This window comes from Nelumbo lutea, chromosome 1, assembly GCF_056320005.1.
Source record: "Nelumbo lutea isolate HS-2025 chromosome 1, American lotus-T2T, whole genome shotgun sequence".
NCBI lineage: Eukaryota > Viridiplantae > Streptophyta > Magnoliopsida > Proteales > Nelumbonaceae > Nelumbo > Nelumbo lutea.
Window position 1 is genome coordinate 219,518,418 of NC_142684.1, and position 21,686 is coordinate 219,540,103.

Genomic DNA, 21,686 nt, shown 5'->3' on the forward strand with positions numbered 1-21,686 from the left:
TGTTGGGCTGAATTGCCAGTTGCTCAGCTCAGAGCTCGAGCAGCTACTCACTACATTATGGTAAGTTCTCGGACTTGTCTTTTCAAACTGTCTTGTACTTGGATTTTTGTATACTGACGTTTGTTTTCTTCTCTTGGCGGGTGAATTCCACTATCCATGCCTTGGCTTATCAGCCCGAGGTGAACTTGAAGCGGGCCCTCAGAGTTGGGGAGTCTTCTCAGAAAGCTCACGCCAAACTGAACTTAGCTCGTAACGAAAATAACCAGCTGAAGAATGATGTGCGGGCTAAGAAGGAGCTGCTCACTTTGTTAGTGTTGGAGAAGGAGCTCGAGGAGCATGAGGTGGAATTCAAGAGGGAGGTGGAGAACCTTGAGGCCTATGTGAAGGAACGAATCGAGCAACTTCTTCAGGAGATGGAGGAGGCCAAGGCTAAGGCTGTTGAGGAGTACAAGTCCCTAGCGGAGTTTCAGAAAGTGATGGTTGAGGTAGGGATGATGAGTTACCGCAATGGATTCAAACTTAGTAGGTGGCTGACTTGATGTGAATTTCCCCAGCTCGACCTTAGTGCCATAACCACTTCGAGAATCATGGAGGAGATGGCCGTCTAAGCTACCCAAGATCCAGACTCTGAAGTAGAAAGTGACGGCGACCTGCTAGACAAAGATGAGGAGATCGGTGCTGGCGAGAGCCGTATGGAGACAAGTTCTCTTGCCGAAGCCTCCAGTAAGGATGAGGAGAAGTGACTAGATGCCTCTTTTCTTGGACCCCCTTTTGTAAGACACCGAGCTCGATCTATTGTAATTTTTTTTGTACCCGAAATTTCATATCAGTGAAATACAAATGTTTTTGCAATCTTTGTGTACAATTTTTTTTTTAAGTGTAGATTACTCTTGAATTGGCGGACTAAACCAAATAGGAGTGATTTTTTTTCTAAGTGTAGGTTACCCCAAATTTTCCAGCTAACGAGCTAGACTCTAAGTAGGGATAACTTCGTATCGTTGTATGCCGAGGTGGGTGGACACTATAGGGTATATACCTGACTTGTTTGCACACGAGCTACTCGCTTAGGTGTTGGTTATCCCTTAGTGCCGAGCCAATGGGCCTGACTTCAAACGGGAATAACCTATTGTTATACGCCGAGGTGGGCTAGACGTCGTAGGGTTTGTATCCAAACTATCTATGCCTCAGGCATGAGAACTGGTTTGCCTATGCCTAAGAGGTGACTAGGACTTGTCTGCCTATGCTGAAGAGGCGACTAGGACTTGTCTGCCTATGCCGTAGAGGCGACTAGGACTTGTCGTAGTGCCGAGGTATTATGTCAACTCAGTATCATGGCCCTTAGGCTTCTAGGAGTGACTTGCAGTCCTCTCTCCAGTTCGGTTATCCTTTTTTGTCCCATTCGGTGGTCACAAGTAGTACCTTCTCAGGTTGTCAATATTCCATGCTTGAGGTACCTGCTCCCCTTCTGAAGTTTTGAGCTCATACGTGCCTTCCCCAAACACCCGTCTTACTCTATACGGACCTTTGCAATTCGGTCTGAGCTTACCAACGCCGGGCTTAGGTACCATAACCTTCCAAAGAACTAGGTCACCGACACGGAAGTGTCATTTTCTGACCTGAGCATTATAATACCGAGCTACTCTTTATTGGTAAACTGTAGTTCGGATGTAAGCCATGTCTTGTATTTCTTCTACCAGGTCTAGGTTAGTACGGAGCTCGTCATCATTCATTTCCTTGTCGTAAGCCTCCAACCGTAGTGTGGGTACCTCGATTTCCATCGGGATCACTGCTTCTGTGCCGTAAGTGAGGTTGAAAGGGGTTTCACCTATGGCGGTCTTAATGGTAGTTTGGTAAGCCCAAAGGACACTGGACAGTTCATCCACCGACAACCCCTTGGCTTGAGATAAGCAAGCTTTCAGTCCATGAAGTATCACTCTGTTAGTGACTTCTGCTTGCTCGTTCACCTGGAGGTGTGCCATCGAGGTGAAATTTTGTTAAATTCCCATTTTGGCACTCTAGTTTTGAAACTTGATATCCTTGAACTGCTTTCCATTGTCGGAGATAAGTACCCAAGGTAGCCCGAAGTGACATACTATGTTTTTCTAGAAGAAATTCTATATGTTGCGGGCTGTGATCGTTACCAAAGGTTCGGCTTCCACCCACTTCGTAAAGTAGTCCACTGCTACAACCAAGAACCTCCTCTGTCTTGTCAATGGCAGGAAAGGGCCAAGGATGTCGATTCCTCATTGCGTGAAGGGCCATGGATTAGTGAGGTATTTCAAATTAGCAGCAGGTCGATGGTGAATGTTGGCATGCCTCTAACACCTGTCGCACTTCTTGACGAGCTCAAATGCATTTGTCTTCATCGTGGGCCAGTAATAGCCTTGCCACAACACTTTCTATGCGTGAGCTCTTCCCCCAACTGTCCGCCCCACAGGCTTTTGTGGGTGTCATGGAGTACATGCTCGGCCTCTGAGGGTCGCAAGAAGCGTAGGTAGGGGAGCATGAAAGATCTTCTATACAACTGTCCGTCTATAAGAACATACTTAGCTGACTGGCGCTCTACCCTTCGGGCCATGTTGCATTCTGCAGGTAGGGTCCCGTGAAGTTGATAACTTATAAGTGGGTCAATCCAGCTCGGTCCTGCTTGTGATACGGGAGCGACCTCTTTTGCCCCCCGAGAATGCTAGGCCGAGATTAATCCTCAATGTACATGATTCACTTGGTGTTACTCCTCGTACTGGCTAGTCAAGAAAAGGCATCAGCATCAGTGTTCTCGGACCTTGGGATTTGTCTGATGAAGTAGGAGATGAAACTGCGCAGGATCTCTCTGACTTTGGCCAAATAAGCTGCCATGGTGGAATCATGGCCAAATAAGCTGCCATAGCTATGGGGAGCTATAGCCTGGTAGTGGGCTGTGGATTAATAGGAATTTCTTAGAAATTACCATATGTCTAGTTTTTCAAAAAATGAGAAGGCCACTTGTCTAAATGGTGGCAGTGGGTTGTGAACTTTAATAGCAACTTCTCAAAAAATGCTACATGTCTGAATGGTGGAAAGCAACTTTATGGGGTGTTACTTGAAACGCCCATAAAACATCCAACCAAATAGAAAAAGCAAAAAAACGTTTAAAGTAGCACTTTTTAGATAAATATTTATCTAAAAAATGCCTCTCAAGAAACTCCCACATAATCAAACATAATCTTTATTGAGGTGTTTATGGATTGTCTTGGTAATCACATTCTATGTCCCCTTGGTGGAGAAACTTTTCTATAACAATATGCTACATCAATCTAAACGTATAAAGATGTTTACTCTTCACTACAATCTAATTAAATATATAAATATAATTAATGAATTTAGAAGCTAAAAATTGTTAGACATTGGGCACCTTTTCTTTTTGGTAAGAGTTGGAATCCTAGTAGTGTAAATGAGAGGACTGCATTTTGCAAGATCTAATTCTATTATTCCAAAAGGGTAAATTGCTAAAACCTCACTTGAAGTTTTTGGTAGTTGCTGAAACCTCTTTGAAGTTTTGTAATTGCAATTACCTCCCCTGAACTTTTTGACACAATTACAAGTAGATCCTCTCTGTTAGAATCCTTTAACAATAGGTACGAAAATGTTCAAAAATACCCACTGTGGCCTCGAGCCTCTCCAATCTCTTTTTGAAAATTGATTTGTTTTCCAAATTTGTTTTATGATCTCTTTTCTATTATTCATAAAGCTTATATTTTTTTTTCTGTAGAAATCAGACTCAGTAGTAACTATACAGTTCTTTTAGAAAATTTCATACTTCTTTATTAGAGGATTTTAATAGAGGGGATCTACTTTCAACTATCTCAGAAAGTTCAAGGGAGGTTTCAGCAACAGTCAAGAACTTTAAGGGAGGATTCAGCAATTTACCCTATTTGAAATAAATCATCATTAAAGTAAAAGTAAAACCCTTGTTATAAATGGATTTGGTAGGTAATTTGAGGACTACAACACCTAGGGTAAGGTGTGTTCCCTCCTAAATCTATGTCTATATATTTAAACTAGGTCTGCCACGTTAGCATGCATCTCCTTTTGCGCATTGGAAATATCTCACATGAATAAAAATATACAAGTACAAAGATGTTCCCAATGCACGATTACAAAAGGTTGTGAGGACGGTTCCATGAGGATCAAATCTGATTTCTTTCTCTCCTATTATTTATCTATTTTGTGTTTTTTTGAATTTTTATTTGTAAAATTGAACAAAACAACTTAAGCAAACAATCAATTTTAAGACTTTCATCTCTCCTCTTTAACTCATAACTAATGGGGACCCATGCGATGCACGGGATTTATTAAGTGAAAGCTAAATAATAGAAAGGGACATTTACTAAAATACCCCTTATAGTTTCATGGATTTACTAAAATATACCCTATATTTAAAATTTTACTAAAACACCGCTTATAATTCATACTTGATTTAATCAATCTTTCATTAGATAACAGTGGAAAATGATAGTGTTGACCTAATGTTCATTTAAATAAATTTAATCAAAAGAAAATAAAAATAAAAATACCAATTTTCCCTTTATAAGACACGGATAACCACTCTATTGTCTATATTTGGTTAATTTTTGTTTTCTGTACAAAAAAAGTGTTAAGGGTATTTTTGGAATAAGAAATCATGAGCCTAATGGCAAAACAAAAACTCCTTAATGAAAGATTGATTAAGTAAATAAGTTATAAAATATATGGTATGTTGTAATAAAATGAAAACTTTAAGGTAGGTTTAAGTAAATATGTAAAACTATAAGATGTGTTCTACTAAATGACCCTAATAGAATCACATAAGTGTACAATTGTTTTATATTTTAAAATTTTTAAATAATAAATAATTATTTATATTTTATATACTACCTTTAATAAATTTTTTATAATACAAAAATAACAATAATTAATTTCAGTTAGGTTTATTCATCAAACTGATGAAACCGACCAACCCGATCAACTCGACCCGAGTTGGTTGGTTTTCTAGTATTTTAGGTCGGCTTTGGTTAAAAAATTTTCCAATTCGACCAAGTTGGATCAATTTTACTTTAGCCATTTATAAACCAACCAAAATCGAACGACCTAACCATGGATATATATTAATATTTTATATTTTAAAATAATTTTTTATATAAAAAAGTGAGAAATTTCCCATATTTCTTAGTCTAAAATGTTTTATATCATAAATCTAATTTTTAATAATTGCACTATAATTTTTAAAATTAAATTAATTTTTTAAGTTTAAATCTTTTGAACCGCCTAACCAAACCAAAAAACGACCCAAACCGATACAACTTGAGTGGGTTAGTTTTCACAAAAGGTCAGTTGGTTTCAATTGACCAACTCCCCAACCTGACCAGGTCAATTTGGTTGGCCAAATAGCCTACAGCCGAACCGAACCAACTCATGAACACTCATAATCTCAGCTAAGTTAATAGTTTCATCTCTAATATATAACAATAGTTTAATCTCTTATAATTATTGAAAATTTATAGCAAAAATACACAATTATTGAAAATATATTGATAACAAAAAAATACAATAATTACAAAAATACAATAAGTACTGAAAATATATTAACTTAGTCAATAAATAGTATAATCTCTAAAAAATATTAATCAATAAGTTATAACAAAAATACAATAAATATAATAAGAACAATAAATTAAATTTAAAAATTTCACTAATAGTAGTTTAATCTCCAATAATTATTGAAAGTTTTCTATTAAATAACAAAACAAAATAAATTTATGCATAATCATTGAAAATACATTTATCACAAAAACAATAAATAATTACTGAAATACAATAAATATTAATTTTAGTATATATAATTATACAATAAATATAGATTAAGAGTTTACAATTATTATTAATAAATATTAATTTTTGAAAGTTATTTTCTCGAATTATTACTTGATATAAATGAAATTAGTTATAAAATATTAAATTATTATTAATTTCAATATTATGTTATAACTTTTTTATACTTTTTAGAATTTTTTTTTAAATTTATTACATAATTTCTTTATTTTAACTATTTAAAATCTAGTTATGTTAAATATTTTTTTTTATTTCAAATACCTAGTTATTTAAATACTTAAATAATATTTAAATATTAAAATTTTAAAATATTAGTTATTTATGGAATTTAAATATCCATAAATTCATAATTTAAACTATTATTACACAAATTCATTTATTAATTTTGTAATATATTAAGTTATAATTAATTTCAATATTATGTTATAATTATTTTTCTGCTTTAAAGAAACTTTTTAAATTTATTACATAATTTCATTATTTTAACTATTTAAAATATAGTTATGATAAATATATAGCTATTTAAATATTTAAATAATCTATAATGTATTTAAAATTTTTTGTTATTTTAATTTTATTTATTTAAAGCTATTACATATTATTAAATGTTTGAAAAATATTTAAATTGATAATCCAGAAAAACATAATTTAAGTTGTTAGTACATAATTTCATGATATATTTTGTAAAAATATAAAGTTATTTATCAGATAATTTCTTTATTTTAACTATTTACAATATATATATATATATATATATATATATATATATATATATATATATATATATATATATATATATATATATATAGCTAGTTATGATAAATCTATACCTATTTAAATATTTAAATAATCTATAATGTATTTAAAATTTTTTGTTATTTGAATTTTATTTATTTAAAGCTATTACATATTATTAAATCTTTGAAAAATATTTAAATTGATAATCCAGAAAAACATAATTTAAATTGTTAGTACATAATTTCATGATATATTTTGTAAAAATATAAAGTTATTTATCAGATAATTTCTTTATTTTAACTATTTAAAATATAGTTATGACAAATATTTAGTTATTTAAATATTTAAATAATATTTAAAATATATAAATATTTTTTGTGATTTGAATTTTATTTGTTTAAGTCTATTATATATTATAAAATATTTGAAAAGCTTTTAAGTTTATAATCCAGAGAAACATAATTTAAATTTTTAGTACATAAGTTTGTGATATATTTTGTGAAAATATAAAATTATTTTTTGTGTTTTTAATAAATATTTGAAAGTTATTATATAATTTTGTTAGAATATTTAAATAATTTTTAATTTTTTTAGTCCAAAATTTCTTTATATAGATATAGATAAAATGTAGGGGAGAGGATAAATAGGAATTAGAGATAATTTAGAAGATAAATAGGAATTAGAGATAATTCTTGAGAAAGTGGGGAAGGTAGTTTAGGATAAATTTTAGGAGAATAGATTATTTAGGTTATTGGGAAAGTGCATCTTATTGGTTGTTTCAAAAATGAAATTGAATAAAAAAACAAAAAACTCAGAAAAAGGAGAAAATTTTCTTGAATGCTTTGTTTTAATATATATATATATATATATATATGAATTCTCTCTTCTCTTTCTTATTAACTCCCTTGATTATCTCACCTCATAAATCATTCCATTACCTATATCTCTTTCTTCCAATAACACACTCCACTAATTCTCTCCCCTCATAATTACTCTATTAAATTGCTTAAAGTTCATCGACTCTTTTTCCCTTTTTCATGTTTTTGTTTTTTCTTTCTATTTTTATTTTATTCTCTTTCATTTCCTCATTAATCTAATAAGCCAAAAGCAATTTTCTTAGGGGTGATCATTTCAATATGGCTTGGCTCCAAGTAGCACCTGGCCCACAAATTTTAGGGCTAAGCTTGGACTTAATACTTTAAAAGGTCTACATTGGCCCAATCCAGCCTAAAATTAGTTAATATAATTATCATAAATAGTTAAATTAATTAACTAAAAATAATGAGAAAGAGAATTCTAAGTAGGGCTGTCAATGGGTCAGATTTAACTAGATGGACCCAATAGACCTGAACTGATTGGGTTGGTTTTGGTTCCAAGATTAGTATTGATGGGTTGGTTTTGATTGCTAATATATCGCAACAATTATTATTGATTCGGAATCGGTTGTACTTAGTATCAAACTAACTCAAACTGGACCCAATTTGGTTGTACCTAAGAACTGATCGGCTCGGTATTGGATCCCTTGGGTTAGACCCAATTGTCTTGAGAATTGATCGGCTAGGTTTTGGTTATAAAATTACAGATCATGTAGGGTTTGGTTCAGTTTTGGTTCCTTGGTATTTCTTGTCGATCGGTTCCAATTCTACCCTATTTCGATCTAGACCCAACCCATTGATAACCCTAATTCTAAGACATGGTCCCTACCCCTTTCATCATTAACCTATTTTAGCATATTTCCATAGGCCTCTTCCATTATTAGCCTATTGTATTCCAAAGAGAGAATTTTACCCTCATCCAAATTCCATTTATTTATTTTTTTCATATTCAAATTCGATTTAATTGGTTAATTGTCAAAAAATTATAATTTGAAATGTAATAAATAGAATTAATAAAAATTATTAAAGTTTATAAAAATATTAAAATTTAGCAAGTTTTTATCTAGCAATTATTAAAAAATAGTAAATTTATAAAAAAATAATAGTTCATAAATTAAAAATTAAAATACATTTTCATTCTATTTAAAAACAACTAATGTTAATAGGATAGTTGAAATTAATGGAAAAGTTAAAAAATTATTAAAAGTAATAAAATAAACCATTTACATTCCATATAAAAAACTATAAAAATTAATGAAAATAATAAAACTAATAATGACCTAATTAGAAATTTCGTAAAACTCCTTCTACTTAGGGATGATCATTTGTGACTTAGCCTAACCTAGCTAGACCTACAAATTTTCAAGATCGAGCAACTATTTTCTTCTAAGCTAGGGCTGTAAACAAATTATATTCAAATAAGGTCTGGCTGCATCCACATTCGATTATTAAATCTCTAGATCTGCATCTGCATCCACATTTGATTATTATGTTGGATTTCAGATTGGTCTTGAATTTAAGACATAATCATCTTATTATGTTTAAAATGACCAAAAAATAATAAATGGTTTTAAAAAGTAATTATTTTTAAAGTAAAGTATATATGTGTAATAAATGTATATGAGTATAAAATATTAAATCAGTGAATTATAAACTTTATATAATTATACATACTATCTATATGTACACATAAAATAATAAATTTTTATTGGACTTGGTTTTTAATGAAATCAAATAGGGTTAAATCCACATCTGATCTGATTACTAATTGGATGCAAGTTCTAACATCCAAAGTTTTGATAATCAGATTTGGAATGAAATTGGATAACATACTTACAGAGTCCATTGACAACCTTAGAAGGCAAGGCCCAAGCTAAGAAACCCCTAAGCTTGACCTGGAAATTATATACATAATTACATATATGGTAAATATTATTATATAACATTTATATAATAATTTTTATATTAATATATATAGATAGAACTTTTTGTATATTTTTATAATACATTAAAGTTAAATAAAAATTTTAATTTTTTAAAAATGTAGTTTTATAATTAAAATGGGCAAGTATGCATTGCTACCTTGTTATTTGTCATAGGCTCAGACAAATATTATTACACTTGGAGTGTCAACTGGGCTGGGCGAGGAAACTTTAAAAACAATTAATACATTATAAAAATCTTGCCCAAGATCTTTTATTTTTCTAGTTTATTGGGATACACAATGGGGGTAACCCATCCCTATAGCTCATTCGACTTCAATATTAATAATTCTTAGATAAAAGTAGTTAAAAATCCTATAATAATGCATGCAGTTGTTGTACTTGATTTGGTTCAATCCAATTACGAATGCTACAATACTACATTGTTCTTAGGGGTGCAACTTGGATGGGTTTGGTTAGGTTGAAGATCAACCCAAGTCGAACCAAAGCCTTAAACCTCAAACTTGGGCTTAGATTAATTTAATTACGACTACAACTTATTTTTATATATTTACTAATAATTACAAAAAATTATAACATTTAATCATTAATAAATTAAAATAAATAAAATAGAACACTAAAAAATAATTATTTTATTAAGTAAATAGCAGTAATTTATTATGTTTAAAAGTTAATTATTAATATAACTAATCCAAATTACAAAACTATTTTTATAACAAATTATTAAAATAAAGATCAATTATTTTAAATAGCATTACATTCCTGCTTTTTCACTTTTTCTTGAACTGTAAAACCCTCTTGATGTCTTGTTGTGATCCGTGAGAAACACAAGATGCCCATGTTACATGGGTCATATATAGAATGGCTTGGCAGAAACGTCAAGCAAAGCATGAAAAGAAAAGAAATCCTCAATCGTTGCTTTTATCACGTCACATGTGTCTTTTCCTTTGAGTTTGATTCCTTTGTCTTTGATTTTGATTTTCTAACAGTTTTAATTGTCAGAAACAGACTGCATAACGCATCCATGATGCACAAAAGAAAATGTAACCAGTTGGGGACCCACACTTAATTACCAACCATAATTGCTTACCCAATTAACAGCCATATATAATTTTTCTTGGAAAATATACATTAATAAAATTGCAATGAGCCTGCAGCCATTTGGATTTTCCCCAATCCTGACCAACCACATTACAGATTAATTACACCACACCACACCGCGCCATACTGTGTGTTTACGTCCTGTCTCAGCCAAGCTAACCTCCTTTCTCCTAAGAAGTCTTATTTAACCAACCGACCGATAACAACCTCTTCTCTCCATTGGGCTTTGCCGACAAAAGAACAAACCCGATACCCCATTTAATTTTGAGACATGTAAATATTTCAGATTTTCAGTTCATCTTCACCATGCATGTGGATTTTCAGTTTATTGCGGGTGGTTACTGGTTATCTTGGCTTCGTAGTACTACTTTAATTCTTATTCTTAAGGTTGCGTTTGCTTTTGATGTAAATTTTACTAACTTTACATCAATAATTGATGTGAAAATAAAATAAATAAAAACAATGTATTATTTATATTGATAATCAATCCATTTCACTCGGTCCATCAATATACTTTTACAACAATAAATATTAATACTCAAAACAAACACAGCCTAATGAGCCTCAATTTCATATATATCGACGCTCAGGCACAACCGAAGATCAGAGATGGAAAGGTGACAAGGGAACGATCAGGCTGGTGAATGAGCTAGCCTAATCTTCCATCCAGCCAATTGATCAATAAGGAGATATAAAATAAGCCAATCCCAACTGAACTGGATTGTTATATGTATATTTGGAACATCATATGTTGGAATTGATGGGGGCCAAAAGTTTTGGACGGAGACGTGGCAAACTGAGACCACCCGTTAGAATTATAAACCTCCAACCCCCTTTCTAAGGAAGGACGATGAATTAGATGTGATTTTTAAAAGGCTCAGTTTGGAAGGAGTACAAATACAAATATGTAAAGTGCAAAACTCATATTTTTTACGTAAGGTTTAAAATTTTGATATGATACGGCTTATATCGAATGTATCGTATCTTTTGGGCTTTAATATATTTTTTTTCTAGGTTTTTGGGGAACCTACTTTTTTTAATAAAAAAATATGTTTTTAATTCACCAAAAATTAAATTTTGAAAAAAATCTAAAAAAAATGTTTTCATTGTTTCTAAGTTCTGATAGAATGCCTCTACCAATACACAAAATAAGTGTATCGAAATTTATATGTATTTATAATATACATATTTGTATTCATACTCTTTCCAAACTGTGCCTAAAGAAGAATTGACACTTTTACTCATCCTGATGGCAGATTTTAATGGATTTGTTATTATTGTTTGACAGATTTTGTAGCTAGATGATGGATGACCAGTCGCATTCAGGTGAATGACTGAATCCCCACTTTTTTTAGGCAATTTCTTTGGTGGCGAAAGGTATTTTAAATAAATTTATTATCACTATAATGGTTAATTAAGTGTTGTGGAAGGTACTGGTTGGTGATGAATGAAATTTGTGCACTGTAGCAGGTTGGAAAGTTAGTATACCCTCTCTAACTTTAATGCATTATTGTTTGTAATGTTTTAAAAATTGACTCGAATGAAAATCGTTCTTGTCATCAAATTTTGATTGATAGTTGGACCGTTTGGTTAAAATAGATGGTCCATTTCAACTTGAAAAAAAGTAAATAAAATAAAAAAAGTAAAAAACCATTACATGAATAAATTGGATTGATGATTTGATCACTTGAGTCAATCGGGCTGCTGATCAAATCAATGGATTTTAATCAAGAATCAGATTAAGGGTAAAACCAAGTCGATTGCTTGAATGATTCCTAGGCCAAACAATCCGACCATCTAGATCAATGACTATTAAAAACACTGATTATGTCTGCTATTGCTGATTACCTGTCTCCGATCTCCGGTGTCCACTGTTCACATTCCGTTAGAAGATGATTTGGTGTAATAAAATTGTAGACTTCTGCATATGGATTCAAAGAAAAAAAGAGAACTTGTGTTTAACTAGCTCAAAAGATTAATAGTAACCACACTGAACTAAATTGAAAACAAAGCAACTTAATAGCGCATTAACCCAAATTGAATGGAAATTTCAGTAAGCACAGAGTAAAGAAAAAAGGGTCTTTTGTCTAAAGCTACCTTTCACTTTTATCTAACATTATTTTTCATTTTCTTTTTTCTTTTTTTTCTTTAATTTGAAAGCGTGACATATTCTTTTAAAATTATCATCATTTTTTTTATATATTTAGAGACCCCAAGTCAGAAAATTTTCTGACATTATTTATATACTTCCCATCAAGTCAACGTTAATTATCATAACAGAAAGGGTCCACATGCACCAAGCATCATTATTATTTTTAATAAATAAAAGCTAACCTTTACTGACCACCCTAACCTGTTTATTAATTTTTTTTTATACGACAAAACAGCACTAATTTATCTCTCTTATTTTATCCTCTACTTCATATTCATTCGTCCCTCAACATACCATTACCGGCCGCTCAATTTACTCATAATTGGTGAGCCTATTTTCATTATTTTGATTAATTAAAAGGATAGAGTAAACAGAGTGACATAGTTGTTGTAATCTCATACATAAATGCTGCTGTTTTTCCTAATGGTTAATGTTTGAGAAGAGAGTGATTAGGTAGACGGCATATATATCCTGTAAGAAAAATCTATGTTAATACTTTGAGAATATCTCTCTATGAATTTATATCTCTGGCTTGTCTTTAAGGTATTGAAAAGTCAAATTTAACATAAAAGTCAAAAAAAGTGAAGAGAATCTCCCAAAAGAATTGGGGGTATCCACCTCTCTAGTCTCTCCTGTTAGTAGTGTTTATGATGTTCGGATCATTTGTTTCTATTTGTAAAAGTTATTAGATGAAATTAATAAATTATAGTTTGAAAATATAGATTAAATTAGATTAAACTGTTTTCTGATTTATAATATGATTTGGACTATTCTATTTAGTTTAACCCAATTAGAAAACTCAAGTAACATAAATACCTATCTTGATCCCAGAATGTTCCTAGTGAAAAGTTGGCGAGCTTTAATATATTAAATATAAAAAAAAATGAATAACCTAAGTGAGGGACATAAAAACCTTACCACACTAGAAAAGCTGTACATACTAATCCTTATCTCATAATCATAATAAACACAAAAGTTCTGAGGATTAAGAAAAATAAAAAACTAAATTCTAAGGTACCGAATGCTAGCCTGGACACAGGCAAAGTCTCCATTTCCATCACGAATCACACTACCCCCTCCAGTAATTCTGGGGTTCCCACGAGTCCCACCATTCAGGGTGAATATTATTCGGTTAAAATAAGAAAACTAAACCAAAAATTGAAAAATTAAACCAAAAAGTTTTATTTCAGTTTTAAGAATTAGAAAGTTGATTAACTGGAAAAATTGAATTTTATATAATATAATATACTATATGTTTATATAGTAATATATTATAATGAAATTCAGTTTCATATATAATATATATTATACATTATAATATATTTAATTTTATTTATTAATGAAATTTGGTTTTTTTAAAATTTTAATTTATTCGGTTTGATTTTTAACTGAATGCTCACCCTTTCCACCATCTACATTCAGCTTAAAGAACCCAATAGGCAAGTAGTCAAGCCAACAACCATACTCCATTGATTCCTATTCTCCTTAATTATTCATGCTTCATGGAACTGCACAATTTAAACCCAATGGAATCTATGTTAACAAGTGTCATCTATTACTGTTATATACATTGAATCTACACTTTTTCAGACTTAAATAATTTCTCAGGCATTAAATAACAAGTTAAAGTAGAAACAAACAATAATACTGTATGAATATATATATATGTATATATATATCGGATGGAAAAAGTAACTTTTCCATATCATATTGGATGAGATGGCCCAATCAACTTTCGACTTTCTGTTTTCATGAATATGGCTTATCACAAGTAATCGGTTTCAAAAACAACAATTAAAATCACATTTGAAAAAAGAAATTCATTTTAAGAAAGACGTTAACTTACGGAAAAGTACTAACCGTCATTCTCTCCGATATCTTCAGCTCACCACCCCTGCTGAATCATCGCTGACAACAATGGTTTTTCTTCGGTGTCACCTCGTCACCCTTGTGCTTCTTCAAGTGATCCTCATCCTCTTGCTCTGTCACCTTGTCAAATATGATGGTAAGCATTGTCTCTCTTCTTTTCTTTTCTTAATTTTGCTCTTGCACATCTTTTACTTTGATGGGTTTGTCCTGTTTGATTTTATTTCTTTACCATTTTATATATGTTAATCATTCTTTCATTCTTGCGTGATTTGGGTCTTCATTTCAAGTTCCAAGCATATGGGATCTCTTTATCTTCAGTGGTTGCATTGCAAGTCTAAGTTTGCTGATTTATGGGATTTTTCTGATAGAATAACATTTGTTTGGTTGGGAGAAAGATCCTGATGCCTGGTTCTCCTAAAACGTCATGATTTGAATGCATTGTGTCTGAAAAGGGACCTGGATAGGGGAGAAAAATGCATGTTGCAAATATCCATTTGACTGGGTATCATGTTCTGCAGTGTTACTGATTCTCTCTCTCACTTACTCTCTCTCTCTCTCTCTCTCTCTCTCTCTCTCTCTCTCTCTCTCTCCCCTGGTAGTTCAATGATTCAAAGAACTGGTTTTGAGATTTTTTTCATTTTTCTTGCTAGGCTCTTGTTTGTCAGACAAGTGCTCTAGGAGGATACAGGAGAAATACATCTGTATTATTTGCAAGAGCATGATCATTACTAGATTCTAGTCTAGGTCTAAATTCTTGTATTTTAGATCTAGATGTTGTTGGGAAGGAAATAACAAAAGATGGGAACTAATAATGAGTCCTTCAAGCATCTATGCATTTGCATCACCTTATTAGTTGTCTCAACTACGCTAGTTTTGTTATGAAATAGAACAGGAGAAGGTTCTCTCATGTCTGGAACTCTATAACAAATTGTTTAATGTGTCCTGAATCTGATTCCCAAGATCTATATCTTGAATTACCGGAAGAAGATAAAAATGTAGCGGAGTATTCGGTTAATGGATAAGTTAAAGACTCTTTTAAATTTTAATTAACATATAAAAAACCAATTACCGGTTACTTAAATAAACCCGGTAACTTCTGTATATGTGGCAGCAGTACAGGTTTTAGATATGATATGGTTTTCCATATCATAGTCAGACCCATATATATTAATAATTCAGTTTATGATTGGGTGGTTTACAAAATTTTAAAAACCATAACAAATAAAAAATTACGGTCTGAAAAATTCTTAGAGCATATCAAACTATTTTAAGGCCAGGCCACAGCAAACCACTAATTTCAGTTTGATTTGGTGTGGTTTGGCAGTCTAGACCATATAGTGAATACCCTTATTTCTTGTCAAGGAGAAATCTATGATACCGAAAAGAAAGTGCACTACATACTCCATCAATTAAAGTTTCAATATCTTCTAGCTTCCGCACAATGTCTTCATCTGATTTATTGCAAAGCCAGTCGAGTGCTACCATGCAAACTCAGTGGGTTAAAAGTGTTTTTTTTTTTAATGGATCGTTCAGATTCGGTTATTCAGATAGTTTTAACCAATTCCGATCATATGATTCATTTTTTAATTGGTTCGAATTTGAATAATGTTTGATTCAATCCAATCTGATTATAGGCTCGCAATCTGATTATAGGCTCGCTATATGCAAATGATTATGTTTTAGTATTAAAATTCTTTAGAATTAAAGTGGAAATTGAGTTTTTTTTTTTTTTTTCGGTTGCTAATGTATTTTGGTTGTATAAATGAATTAAAATCGGATATCTTAATATATAAAAGAATTGAATTAGAACATGTCGAATTTTATTGAATCGAATTCAAATATATCCTAATCAAAGTTTGATTCAATCCATTTACTGCCATATTAAATTATTAATTAATAGAATAAACTTAAAAAATTTATATTTCTGGATGATTATTGATCAGCGAAACACAAATGTCTTTGGATTTTTTTTTTCAAAAAAAAAGAAAAAAAGAAAAAGAAAAGAAATATCTTTGATCTTATGCATTGTTCGATAAAGTTATCTAAAATATATCCACTTTATTGATAATAATATTTTCATCTCAATTTTATATGGATGTGTGTGTATGTGGTAATAGTGCTAGATCGGATTATAATACAATTTATGATCAGACATGTCAAGTGGGTGCCGATTTAGGTGGTGTTTGGTAAAATTAAAATCTGATATCTAAACCAGCAAAAGAAATAGGCTATATTCAGGTTAAATATTAGAGAGGAAGCGGATATCAATATAGCAAATGAAGGTCACCACAAATATATAAATGTGGATCGAACGAATTCAAAGGATTTAGATTACATTATTATGATAGATGCTATTGGTGGTCCATTTTGTTGCATTTGTAAATCTCCATCATTGTATTAAAAAAAAAAAAACTGCTATCTATAAAGCACAAATTCCTTTTTTAGAGACCTGATATTTGAAATAAAACTATCATTTTGCCCTTGAGAAAGCCTCTGCCTATACAGTATTTGCAGTGAGATCTCCTGCAAGAAGAAATTTTACACGCATTCTGAAAACATAGGCATCCAGCTAGAGAATAACACCTCACTATCAGTTTAACATATATGCATGTACTAGAGATATACCCATTGTGTGACTGTGTGCAGAATTTTTCCTTTCACAGGAACCAGGCATTAATAAGAAGGCATTTTAATCATTAAGAACTAACCTTTGAAGAGATTATTAGACGTTAATATTAGAAATTGATCTGACATTTGAATCATTTGTGCACTTTAATTAGATGTTGGATTCAAACTTGAATAAGTTGACAAACATTCTACAATATTAAGTAGGGTTCTCTCTCCTCCTAGTACATAAATAAACCTTCCAATATTTGGAAATCCTAAATGACTTTGTGATGCTAATTACATTGCATTTCCAAAAATAATTTCTTGTTTCCTTAAAAATGAACACAAATGAAAACCATCTGTTGCATCCCTTTGGAGTATTTGGCAACCGGTACTAATGTGGTGCGACAAATAGTCAAATACAATGCCCACCATTGCCACGTGGCAAGAAAAAACCCTCAAAACTTTCAATGTTGATTATTAAAAAGGCGCAGTACAGGCTGGGCACGTCATGCCTTGACTCGATACCGGAAAATTACCGTTTTATATGTATATTTGTGTGAAAAACACACGCACGCCTATTTGACATTGACTTGGCATATCGTACTTTAAGCATTCGACACGTGGTGCGGTGGGTCTGTCGACAGATAACATGACCGAGTTATTCTCCATGGATCATTCTCGCTGCTAGAGTCCTGGGAATTGTGATACGATGAAGATGTGTTTGAGTCACGTAGTTGAAGGTGAAGAGGGTCTGAACCAAAAGCCATGCTGGAATCTTTTGTGAAGAAAGGCAAATGTTTGCATGTTTCTGCTTGACCAATGAGGTGGTAATGGTGTGCGAGCAGACGATCCAGGGTGGTCCAGTCACTCAGCCCTGCTTGACATTGACTTGGCATATCGTACTTTAAGCATTCGACACGTGGTGCGGTGGGTCTGTCGACAGATAACATGACCGAGTTATTCTCCATGGATCATTCTCGCTGCTAGAGTCCTGGGAATTGTGATACGATGAAGATGTGTTTGAGTCACGTAGTTGAAGGTGAAGAGGGTCTGAACCAAAAGCCATGCTGGAATCTTTTGTGAAGAAAGGCAAATGTTTGCATGTTTCTGCTTGACCAATGAGGTGGTAATGGTGTGCGAGCAGACGATCCAGGGTGGTCCAGTCACTCAGCCCTGATTCAGCATGGTAAATCGGGTTTGTATTGCCGCAGACTTGGTCGGTTGCAGATGTTTTAGAGTCGTCTGTGAACACTTGATGCAGGTCTTGAATGGGTTGGTAACAAACTTGGCTGCTACAACTCTGAATATCATCTAGCCTTATGCTATCTTTTCTAAGTGACAGTAGAGTTGGGCTTTCATGTGCTGGGAGTTGCGAGATTCTTTCCTGGAGATCATTGTTGATTGCTATTTCGGTCGGCCTGGGAAATCTAGTGTTGTTTCTGTCAGTGCTGGTTGTGGTGTTGCCTGTTTCATTTTCTTGCTTGCAATTCCTTCCCATGTACTGAAGAATCTGATCCAGAGCCACGTCTCTACTCGTATTAACTGTATGTGTATTCGCGTCTACAGTAACAACAGACGACGATCTCTTGGCTTCTATAGATTTGTGATGGTTTTTCTTACTGAAAATACGGCAAACCACCCACCACTCTTCCTGGATTATGCAGTGGTTTTGTCAAACGACCGGGATTATTAATACAAGGAATTGAAAGCATTACACATATATAACTGATAACTCGGTGTGTGTGTGTGTGTGTGTGAGAGAGAGAGAGAGAGAGAGAGAGAGAGAGAAAGAGACAGGCTCACGTTTACGTTTGTATCAGTAGTAGTGGTGCGATCATCAAGTCTGTACTCATACATGATCCAATCAGATTTCTGTCCATGTGGGGCTCGACCTTTATAAAACACTAGTGTCTTCCTCATGCCGATTTGCTTAAAGCTGCTATAGATAACTTTGTCACGGCCGGTGGCCTTCCAGAAGCCGGCAGCCGTTGCACGGTTGGTTCGCGTTCCTGTCGGGTACTTCTTGTCTTTGTGGCTGAAGAAGTACCAATCATTTTGAGGAGTGGATCCTATTTTGCATTTTTCTGTTGGAGCCCCAGCCAGGCCACCACCACCAAAAGCAAAGTCGTCGTGAAGACAATAACAATAAAAAAAAAAAAAAAAAAAACAACGACAAGGAAGATAGTTATGGAGAGAAACACAACCTTGTATATCCCATGGCTCGAGTTTATTCAGATCCACATCCCGAATAACGTCCAAGTCGATCTTCTCATAGGCTACTTTCTTCCTTAAGTAGTAGTGCAAGAGTTCTTCTTCTGTTGGATGAAATCGGAAACCTGGGGGAACCTGGGACTGTCCATTTACCGATAGACTCATGTCTTCCGGTTCGGACATTCACTGCGCATGCAGATCTTGAATCTTAAAGACAGTTTTAAATTAGACTGATGAAGGGGAACAACAAGGTGTAGAGAGAAGAGAGTTGGGCTTAATTATGTGCTGAAGCTGAACATTAAATTAGGTAGAAGAAAAGCTGGAAGAGATTCGGATACAAGAACAATAAAGAGAAATGAATCGAGGTGGGTGTGGCCAGATAGGAAGAAGGTGCATTATTTATATATTATCTATGGGAGACTTATTGCAAGACATGAACGCTCCGGAGGAAAGAAATTCCTTGTCATTAATTAAGAAGAAAAAAATAATAGTAAATTAAAATATATATAAAAGAAAAAACTTTGGCGCGTGAATAGTCATTGTAGTACTTTAATAAGTGGGTTTAGTTTGCTATTTGCTAGGCATTGAGAGAGGCCACCCACCCACCCTATATACATAGGTGGGTCCTAGAAAGGGTTTGATAGAAGAGCGGGTTAATCGAGGGGGCGGGGGTGCTTCCATCTCATCAACTACGACCCTCGACCTTAAATTATTTGAGAAAAGCACCTCTCAAGCTACTATTATCAAAAAGAATCTCTAGCCGAGAGAGAGAGAGAATAAACCCATCAACTCGTGTTACTTGGGCAACTACCACGAGAAGAGGAAAACGGGAGAGAGCGTTGTCCTTTCATGGCCACGGGGGGGGGGGGGGGGGGTGGCAATTAGGCAAAGAAGAAATAATGGCAATGTGAATTTTTTTATATATATATTAGAAATGTATAAGAGTATATAATTGTTTTATATTTTAATATTTTTAATAATTAATTCGATTGAACTCAATCTGATTTGGTTAGATCAGTTTTGATTTGGACTTTTGTAAATCAACCAAAATTTAATTGACCTGATCATAAATATATGCTAATATTTTATATTTTAAATTTAATTTTTAATACGAAAAAGTGAGAAAATTTCCATATTTTTTTGTCTAAAATATTTTATATCATGAATTTAAGTTTTTTAATTTATTTTTTAATAACATCACTGTGATTTATTAAATTTAAATTTAATTTTTAAGTCTAAATCTTTTGAACAAACAAACAAAACTGAAAATAAACCCAAACTAATACAACTTGAATTGATAGGTTTATCACTAATGGTCAATCGGATATCAGTAACAAACTCCCGACTTGACCAGGTCAATTTGGTTGCTGAAACAGCTCGCAACTTAATTAATTGAACCAATCCTTGAACACTCCTAATTTCAACTAAATCAATAGTCTAATATCTAATAAATAACAATACTTTTATCTCTAATAATTATTGAAAATTTATAGTAAAAGCATACAATCATTGAAAATAAATTTATAATGAAAATATAATAGATATCTAATAAAAATACATTAAATACTGAAAGTATATTAAATTAGTCAATAAATAGTGTAATCTCAAATAATAGTTTAATCTCTAACAAATATTAATCTATAAATTATAAAAGATATATAATTACTAAAAATAAAATAAATACGATAAATTAAATTTCAAGAGTTAAATAATAGTTGTTTCTCTCTCTATCCCTTTTCCTCTCCCGACCACTATCCTCTCCGCCCCATTCGCTTCCTCTGCAACTAATATAAAACAAAATATGTAAAATTAATTATTAATTATTTATTTTTAATAAGTTTTAAGATATTAATTTTCTAATTATTTAATTGTTTCACAGACTTTATTACTATTTTTATTATTATCTTAATTCTTCATAATTTATTTTCAATTTATAAATTTATACATACTTTCTAATTTTATTAATATTTTAATAAATTATTTTTTATTTTTTATTTTTATAAATTTTATTTATATTAATTATTAGTTATTTTAATAGTTTTAAGATATTAATTTGCAAATTATTAAATATTTTCTCATTGCTTCATGGACTTTATTACTATTTTCATTATTATTTTAACTTTTAATTATTTATTTTTAATTTATAAGTTTATATGTATTTTTCAATTTTATTCTTATTTTAATAAATTATTTTTTATTTTTATAATTTATTCATATTTTTATACTATTTTTGACTTTAATAATTTATTTTTTATGAAATAGTTAAGCCTAGCCTATGTGCAAATTATTATTTTTCATTATTATCCCAAAAGTCTGATTTATTTTAATTCTCTTTACTTA

The 21,686-nt window shown here is 32.0% G+C and overlaps 2 protein-coding genes across 2 annotated transcripts; both read right to left on the reverse strand.

Moving 5' to 3' along the window:
- Positions 1-1,643: 1,643 nt before the first annotated feature.
- Positions 1,644-1,979, reverse strand: LOC148881116 (uncharacterized). Its single transcript, XM_088978058.1, has one exon. The coding sequence runs from the start codon at positions 1,977-1,979 to the stop codon at positions 1,644-1,646; it is 336 nt and encodes a 111-aa protein (XP_088834184.1).
- Positions 1,980-18,014: 16,035 nt separating this feature from the next.
- LOC148881117 (NAC domain-containing protein 43-like) lies at positions 18,015-19,696 on the reverse strand. The gene is made up of 3 exons (XM_088968984.1): positions 19,340-19,696; positions 18,939-19,219; positions 18,015-18,786 (listed from the first exon to the last, which is right to left on the reverse strand). Exons 1-3 carry the CDS (start codon positions 19,527-19,529, stop codon positions 18,040-18,042), a joined length of 1,218 nt encoding a protein of 405 aa, XP_088825110.1. The 5' UTR covers positions 19,530-19,696; the 3' UTR covers positions 18,015-18,039.
- Between the last annotated feature and the right edge of the window lie 1,990 nt (positions 19,697-21,686).